The 8,714-nt window shown below is 42.9% G+C and overlaps 1 protein-coding gene across 9 annotated transcripts in view; it reads right to left on the bottom strand.

The window, feature by feature from the left end:
* LOC102378218 (spectrin alpha chain, non-erythrocytic 1) overlaps window positions 1-8,714 on the bottom strand; it is an 84,586-nt gene that overhangs the window by 26,249 nt on the left and 49,623 nt on the right. For 6 of the 9 annotated variants that reach the window (XR_003094242.1, XM_025204989.1, XM_025204993.1 and 3 more), the window contains 6 exons: window positions 7,893-8,041; window positions 6,557-6,616; window positions 4,186-4,384; window positions 2,580-2,684; window positions 1,745-1,768; window positions 1,269-1,304 (listed from right to left, as the gene is read on the bottom strand). Coding sequence is in view for 8 of the 9 variants with exons in the window: in XM_025204989.1 (XP_025060774.1) it covers window positions 1,269-1,304; window positions 1,745-1,768; window positions 2,580-2,684; window positions 4,186-4,384; window positions 6,557-6,616; window positions 7,893-8,041 (573 nt within the window). In the remaining variant the exon portion in view is untranslated. The remainder of the gene's footprint in view (window positions 1-1,268; window positions 1,305-1,744; window positions 1,769-2,579; window positions 2,685-4,185; window positions 4,385-6,556; window positions 6,617-7,892; window positions 8,042-8,714) is intronic. The other 3 variants (XM_025204992.1, XM_025204995.1, XM_025204996.1) reach the window with 1 other exon arrangement.

Raw genomic sequence — 8,714 nt, 5'->3', positions numbered from 1 at the left:
ATGCAAATCTTTTTTCTTCCAATACCAAATAAATTCATTTAATTGTGGACATTTTCATAAGAAGGGGTCCTATACTTTACTAGGTAAAAGTGGGCATTTATACACATGCTCCAGGAGTGGGGGGGAGAAAAGGGTGGGTGGCGCATTTTAATTAGAGTGGCTCTGAGAGTATCCTGTGTATCAGCTGATACACGATACAGGAGACACTGGATACACGATATCAGCTGATACACAATACATGAGACGCTCTGAGAGTGTCCTTGTGATTTTCATGATAAAATTACCATACTCCAGCAGACTCGATTAATTGAGTCCACTCTGAAGCAGCATCAGAGTGATTATAGCACACTGGAGCAGCCTTGCTGCTCATGTGTAGGTGCCCACTTAGACACCAGTGGCTGCGTCCACACGAACATACAAGTATGTTTCCCTGGGGACAAGAAGCAGAAGCACATTTTGTGTTGCTGCTACTTGTCCCCAGGGAATGGCTGTGCCATGTGTTCTCTGGCACGTAGCAGGTTACCCCAGGTGGGGTACAGGAGGCTGGGGCTAGCACCGAGCTAGCCCCAGCAGCTTTACCTGGGGTCCTCTTGGGGCTGCAGCTGCAGTGATCCTCTGCTTGGAGCCTGACTGGCAGCCAGAGTATGGCTCTGGCCTGCCAGACTCCAGTTTTGGGCGGCACATGCTGCCCCCACATGTACTGCCCTGCCTTTTTTTTTTTTCTTCTTCTTTTTTTTCTTTTTTGTGTGCAGGTTTTTTGACCCTGGGATCTCCTGGGGTCAACCCCACCCTGCTCAGAGAACAGATGAATGTGCAGTATGTGCCACATACCACACAGTCGTGCTCATCTGGACGTGGACAGTATTTCTTCAATTGAAGATTATATATAGGTCTTATGGGAAAAGCTTCATTTTCCGCATGCAGCATTGCCACAGTGGAGTATATTTAGAAGTGTAACCTATATCCATTCCTCCTCAAAGACTTAGCAACTTCTACACATGCACTTAAAACAAATTAGAGGGAGGAAGACAAAACAAAAGGCATGAGGCCTTACAGAAGTCAGTACTAGGCTGGGGTAACATTACTTATAAATATTCAAAAGTATTTCATGACTCCCAGGGATAAGACCTATTTGACCAGGACAGACAGAAAATCTGATCCTCTTGTGCAGAATGGGGTGGAGTGATAAGACAAGACGAGTATTCTGCATGTATTTCCTTTTGTAAAAGCACACTAGTTGAAGGGGCCACCAAATAAACAAGCCCTACCTTCCAAGGTGAAGCAGTCTTAGAATCAGTTTCATCCTATTAAAAAGAAAAAAAAAAAAAATAGAAAAAGGAAACTTTAAACATAAGAAAACAAAAAAAATGGGAGTTAGCCCAAACCTGACTAAATCAGAAACAAACAGGATACACGAATTAAACCCTAAAGATATTTGAATGCATAATTTTTATGATTCTTTCAAAAAAACCAAAACAAAAAACAACAAACCCAAAAAATCTATCCTGCATTGAGAAGGCTACCAACCAGAGGTGCAAACAAGAAGATGAATGGATCAGAGACCCCCTCTTCAAATACACTCAGGAAGACCAAGGGAATTTTTAAAAATGTCCCTTTAACATCATTATCAAGAGTTATATGGGAAACAAACTGTATTCCCAAGGAGGTCTCAACCTTAACATCTTGTATATCCTCTGATCCTGTTTTTGTTAAGACAACATGTAAATGTCATGTCAGTGCTTACCCTGGGCATCATGCCATAGACTTCCTGCAAGGGAAAAGGAAATAGCTGTTACTTTGCAAGACACTTAAGAGAAATTGTAGAAAGATTTGATTATTTTTGTGGAAAGGGAAGGTGATGGAACAGACAAAGAGGGCGCAAAAATATTCTCCTACACATTGACCTTCAGTATGTTACCAGCCAAAGAATGTGCTCAAAGACAATGTGCAGCATTGAATAGCAGGATTTATTGCTGCACACACCTCCAACAACACATTACCTCCAGGGATTTATAAAGGAATGAGTTTGCTCAGCATTCCTTCCTATTACAGTTGATTGGGCAGAATTGTTTGCACAAACCAAGAGCTTTGAAAAGCTAATACCACCTGGCATTTATATAACAGTTTAAATTTTGAAAGCCCGCGCACAAACAATGAAACAAATGAAACCAATAAATCAGTGTTAACCCTTGGACCTTTAAGGTATGCAAGTATTATCCCCATTTAACTGATAAAAAACTGGAAAGATTAAATAAGTAGAAAGCAACATTGCAAATCAGAAAGAATCCAAGTAGTTATTTAGGATTCCCACTATTAAAAACACCTAAGCAGTGGTCTAGAAATGTGCTACTGCACTACATAAAATTGAATGATTGCTAAGCTATCCTAGTCTCCAGAGAAGATGTTAAGAGGCTCTAGTTAGACTACTAACAATCTTGGAAAGAGTAAGCAGCTAACACCTAGCAATAAATCTGCAGCTGCAGAAGAGGAAGAGAGCTAGAAAACCTGGAGAAGACAGGGCAATTCCACTTGTCTTTGCTACAACCTGGCAGTAGCCCAAGTCAGACACGAGCACGAACCTGCTGCTGTACTGCCTGTACTTCTTCTGCTATCAGCCCTTCTGATTCCAGGTCATTCGCAACTTTGTTGATATCCTTTAGGCGTGATTCATTGGCTTTCAGATCCTGCACAAGACAGCAAAACACCATAGACTGAACTTGCAGATAAAACAAAAGGAGGCAGCTGCAACAGAGGTACCCAATTTGCCAACAGCAGGAATTCAGCTCTCCTGACCTTTCCAGTTTATGCAATGTAGACATAGGGATGCGTCTTTTTCCAAGAAATCCCAAGTATCAGCACCAATGTATTAAAGAAATGGGTTCCAAGACTTTTCCATGTACAAATCAAGCTGATGAGTCGCCTAACAACGGTATATCCTTTAAATCTATTAACTACATGTCTACATCAGCAATCTCAGTGACACACAACCTCTGGCCTGCGAGACTGGGTTATCTGGCCCACACGTCTAATGACATGGGTCTGTGCTCTAGACTACATTAATGCACAGGGTCACTGTGGTCAGATCTGGTGCACGGGGCCAGACTTGGCTGGCACCGAGTTGTTCCGTGGCTGGATCCAGTGCATGGGGCTGGGTTGGTGCACTGGACTGCACCCACAGACCAACCCTGTTTGGCAACCCCATGCTGGATCAGGCATGCAGACCAACCCACTTGTGGGATCTGCCCTGTTGGGCTGAAAGATTGAGCACCACTGCCCAAAATGATTAAGATCAAAAGCTATTGGCTGTAGTGCTGGATAAATTCATCAAAAGAAAAACTGAAGTGGTAAGTTTAGAAGTTTATTACTTCAGGCACAATAAAAGGATGGCACCAAGCTATTAACAAAAGGAAAGGTGCTACGTATTTCAAAAGGTGACTTCTTCCAAGTACACCCATCAAGCTATTACAGAAACACATTGTGGTATTTGGCACTATTTCCATGGCTGGACCAGGTTGTTTGTTAATTAACATACAAGTTGTAAATACAATATGCAGCCTAGAAAACCACCAAAATCACCAGCTGCTTCAATTTGCAAGCTCCCCAAGAAGCATTTTTATAACTCTCATGCAAGCAGAAACTCAAGCCAATGCCACACTAGCATCCCAAAAATGGCTGAAGGAAAAAAAAAAAAGGGAAAGTCGCATGCTAATAATCTCTTTAGAGAACATTACTTATTTCATGTCTCATATACCACCGTGCAACATCAGATCATTTAAAAAAATATTCTGCCCTTAAGCTACAAAGAATAGGACCTTTCACATACAGAATGTCCAGCACTAAGAAAGATGCCCACAAGGTAGTGGCAAAGGGCAGCACCTACAAATAAGCATATGGGACACTACTCGAGACAGGATATAAAGAGGGTTTCTCTCTGGTGCTACTGAGGTGTGGAGTCATGTAAAGCAAAACACAGGAGGGAGGGAGAGAAAGAGGGGCCTGTGTGGATCTGTGCAGTGGCAGCACTAAAAGAAATTAGACCAAGTGCTTCGTTTGCTTCACATGCTTGTGTTTTGTCTGAACTATACCAAAGAAGGAGCAGTCATGTGGCTACCCAGTCAGGGAACTGTGTGTAAGGACAGAAAGGAAGTAGGCTTATTATGCAATTTATGGACCACAACTACTTACCTTCTGGAAGTCATCAAATTTCTTCTGCAGTACCTCCACCTGCTCTAAATCAGCTCCCACCTCCTCATTGGTGAGTGCAGCTTCCTTCTCATTGATCCACTGCTGCAGCTCATTAGCCTCACGGAAAAGCATGAACTTTTTGCAGCTTTTTTCCAGCATGTCTTTGCGCTTCTCCCCCAGCTCAAGCAGAGAGTGGTATCTGGGACAAGCAGAAAAAGGCAGGGAGCTATGATATATCTCACTTAAACCAGAGCCTATGACATGTACAGGCATCTGAATGGAAGGCAGTACTGCCAGAGATGGGATTATCCCCACACCAAGATACTGAATTGCCTATTATTGCACAGGATGATCTCTATGTGATCATGTAAATGTAAACCTTCAGAATATATACTATATACAGGGATGACCTTCTGTGTACAAAGCTTTTTCTGGTGAGCAGAAGCAAAACCAAATGACAGCTGATAACAACAAGTGCTGGTAAGCAGTAACAGCATGGCAATGCAGGGTTGGCTGCATACAGCATAGGACACATATGGGAAAGAAATTATTTTATGATATACTCTGCCTGCAACTATATCAAATGAGCGGACAAAATATGCTGTGTATGACACTGAAATATCATCCTCCGATACTTCAATTTTCCGTGCCTCATCTGAAAACTACTGGGCTGTCTGACACATTGTCATTCGTGTTCATTCACTTATAGGAGACTGTGAATGCCTTTTGGGAAAGAGAAACATGACAACCACTTCAAATCAGCTGTGTTAAAGGCCTTCCTGGAGGAATTGCCCTTAATAGTCACTCTGTCATCCTGTTTCAAATCATCTGGTGATGGGGTAAATTCCATCACCACCTGGATTCCTCACATTTTCTCAGTTGATTTCAGGCCTGGACCTATAGTACAGTCATCTATGACTGATACTCATCTTCAAGCCATGTACAGTGGGAAGGGGTCCATTCTGATTTATTACATTAGCTGTTGTTAATACCATAAGTTATCACTGAGAGACTTGCAGGACCACACAAGAGAGAACTGCAAAGCCTTGTAGTGGTTTCATTTTGCTTTCTGGGGGACCCCTGGATGGCTAATGAAGGATTACTTTCCAATATGGTAGGACCTTGAGGATATCATTTGGTCATACCTCTCAATGCCGGAAAAGATTTCTGAAGGAAAGCTAGCTAGCTGCTTTGCGCTACAGCGTGTGTATATAACATGGCTACTCAGCTACATATTTGCTTCACAAAGCCTTAATTCTACGGACTCTTATCATCCTGGTATTGAATACAAGACTGGAAGTGGATGGAAGTGAGCTAGCTGAGGCTCAGCCCAAGTGAAACTCATAAAGAATGCTGTTGCTAGTCTTCTGAATGGGATGGGTTGTCAGAAACAGGTAACACTTGAGCTTCATACCCAGTACACAGACTAAAGGTTACGTCAGTGTACAATTTCAGGTACTACATAAACATAAGAACAGAGACATTAAATTGCATGAGACTCAACTTGCTTAGAAGCTGGCTTTCCCTCAATTAAATTTTGGGGAAGTGGTTTCAAGATTTTTGTTTTGGGATTCAACACTAAGCTTCAGAAAGGCAACAGAGCACTCTCAAGCCAGGGTGCTTACCCATGGAATTTGCCTTTCTAGAAATTTAATCAGAGTTCAGTGCAATGCACATTTATTTCAGCAGGTTCTTAACAATCTTTTAAAATTAATGTTATGATAGTGAAGGACAATTGCATCCATGTAATGTAACTTTTATGCAACACTGGCGCTTGATCACCACATGGGTAGTAGGATTATTTCAACTGTATCTAATACCTCTAAAAACATTCACATATGACCTATTGTATTCAAGTAATGGTGCACTGATACATCGGTCCGATATCAGATTGGCACCAATACAGTATAAAGAAAGTTTTCTCGATATGCCTCCTTAAATATCAGCTATTGGTATCGGCCCCCAAAAATCTCTATCAGTGCACCCCTATATTAAAAGTATCCACATAAATACATTTTTATCTGTACTTTGAAAACCTGTATGATTTTTTTTTGGTAAAGAAAACTTAGTCCAGGCAGCCTAAAGGTGACCAGCTGATGCCTTGTTCAGTAAGCAAGTTCACTATGGTGGAAAATAACTGAGCCTTCAGTTTATCTCGTTGGCCTTTTGCCTTGCTAAACAGCTGGCTGGCTGAAAGAACACACGAGCCAAACACCCGACTGCCTTTCTAAATTAAGACTACTCCACATTGCACAAATTGCTTCCCAAGTCCTTCTGGAGTAACTCTCCCAAAGTAGAAAAGAAACAAAGGGAGAATGAACAGGTGACAGCATGGAGACAGCATGGTTTAGAGAGGGCTAGTCCTACTCACAGTTCTTCGACCTGTTTCATACGTAGAGATACACTGCCGACTTCCTTAGTTATGAGAGTCCTGCACAGACAGAGGGAGCACAGCAAAAGCATGCAAAAATTAGTTAGATTAACAAAAATTATGAAAGCAGCAGCTCCATCCATGGGTCATCTGTGGTGGGAGATGATGGTTAAGAGTGCACATTTAAATGAAGAAAAATTAGGTATCATTCAAAAGCAAATCAGATCAGGAATGCAAATTGTGTAAGGAAACCATCAGCAGTACAGTTGAACTCTCACTATTGGGCCACCTCACTTCCTGAACATGCCATTCAGTTTGGAAATAAAAGGCATCTCCCCTGCTCCAAAGGAACACATCTTCACTTTCAGCTCTCTGAAGCAGTGCACAAGCTTATTTCAGAGTTACCTAACAGACTATTCCTGGCACTTTAATGATATGGAAGGGTCTTAAATCCTTTCCTTCCTCTTATATAATGTACATCTTTTGGGAAATGCACAAACAGGTTTTTATCTTACAGTTTACAAAGCCAGTAATTAGTGTGTCATTTAATAATTTGGTGACTTGAGTAGGTGGCAGCTCTTATAAGAGTGAAAGCATAACTGTGAGAACAGCTGCGAGGGAACATAAAACTTCCAGCTTTAGCCTAAGTGCTTTGATAAGATGAGCCTATAGCCCACACCTACTGCCTGCAGCACTGCCTCAAGCTAATCTAACACTACCACATGCTATAGGAGGGGCAATAACCAAGCATTAGGCAGTTTTGTTCATTTGCGCAGCAAATTAAAATGTCTTACAGGTAGGTTTAGCTCACACAGCAGTAAAGGGGACAGCCGCATCTCTCAAAAGGGGGAAAAAACTACAGCAAGCTAGAGCCAGATAGCCATGACCCCTAAGTAGTTCATTGCTTGAGGACAGCCCTGTATAGGGAGGGTACTGTACTTCAGGTAACCAGATTTAAGGATGCATCTCAAATGGAATCACGTTAAGTTACAGATTATAAATGAGTGATACTAAGGAGAGACAGTAGATGTAACAGCCACAAAACAGAGAAAATATTCAGACAGTAAGTTTAACTTAGATTTCATGATTTCTACAGTTAGAAAAATGGAAAATTAGAAGAAGACCCTAAAATTAGAATGAAAAGGATAATAAATAGAATTCACTAAAGGAGCACCACTAGGAGCTTTAATTCACTACCCTACCCTTGCTAGTAAGGGGCATCTACCTAAACTTTTTTTTTTTTTTTTTTTTTTTTTAAACAAAAGGACAGAGACACAGGCAAACCCAGGCAGGCCAGTGCCACAACTGCTTTAACATCTTGCCGGTTAGATCTTACTGGTTGTCAATTTGCTCCTGCCGCAATGCTATGCTGCCCTGCTCTTCCAGGAGATTCTCTCGGGAGGCAGACTGGGCAGGGTCTAGCTTTTTCACATAAGCAGCTGGTACAAAACCCTGACGGTCATTAACTTCCACCTTCCACCAGTCCTGAACAAAATGAAAAACAAAATCTTGATTACAAGTTTATCCTGAAAGGAAACAGATATAGAACCAACCCAAAACTTCTACAACTTCCTAGAACAGAGGCGGGCAATTATTTGGGTCTGTGGGCCACATGGGGAGTTTTGCTGAGCTGGCGCAGGCTGGGTCAGCAGTCCCCTGCTCACGCAACAACTCACCAAAGCTCCCTATGTGAGATGGGGCCGTGCACAGGCAGGAAGCGGTGTTTGGGAACAGGACAGGTAGGCAAGGCCAGGATCATGGGGCAGGGTCATAGGATGGTAAACAGTATGGAGTGGGGTCCAGGGCAGAGCCGTGATCCACTGCCTGAATGCCCGTGATGGGCATGGGTTCCAGACACGGGAGTGCAGGGAGTGGATTGCGGCTCTGCCCTGGCCCCATGCTATCACCCCAGATGCACCTCCCAGCTGGTCTCCATGGAGACCCCAGGATCGCAGAGTGGTAACAGCTTGGGACTGGGACAGCCATGATGTGTCCTTGCCTACAGAATTGGGCCTCTGCCCCAGCCCTACGCTCATGGGCCCATGATCCTGGGGTCTCCATGGAAATCAGCCAGGAGCTATGCAGGCAGGCAGGGAGCTACGTTCAAGACCTGGTTCAGGATCTTGGGGCAACGACAGTGCAGGGCTGGGGTCAGGGC

Source organism: Alligator sinensis, unplaced genomic scaffold, assembly GCF_000455745.1.
Source record: "Alligator sinensis unplaced genomic scaffold, ASM45574v1 scaffold388_2, whole genome shotgun sequence".
Classification (NCBI taxonomy): Eukaryota; Metazoa; Chordata; order Crocodylia; family Alligatoridae; genus Alligator; species Alligator sinensis.
This window is presented reverse-complemented; position numbering and strand designations above follow the sequence as displayed.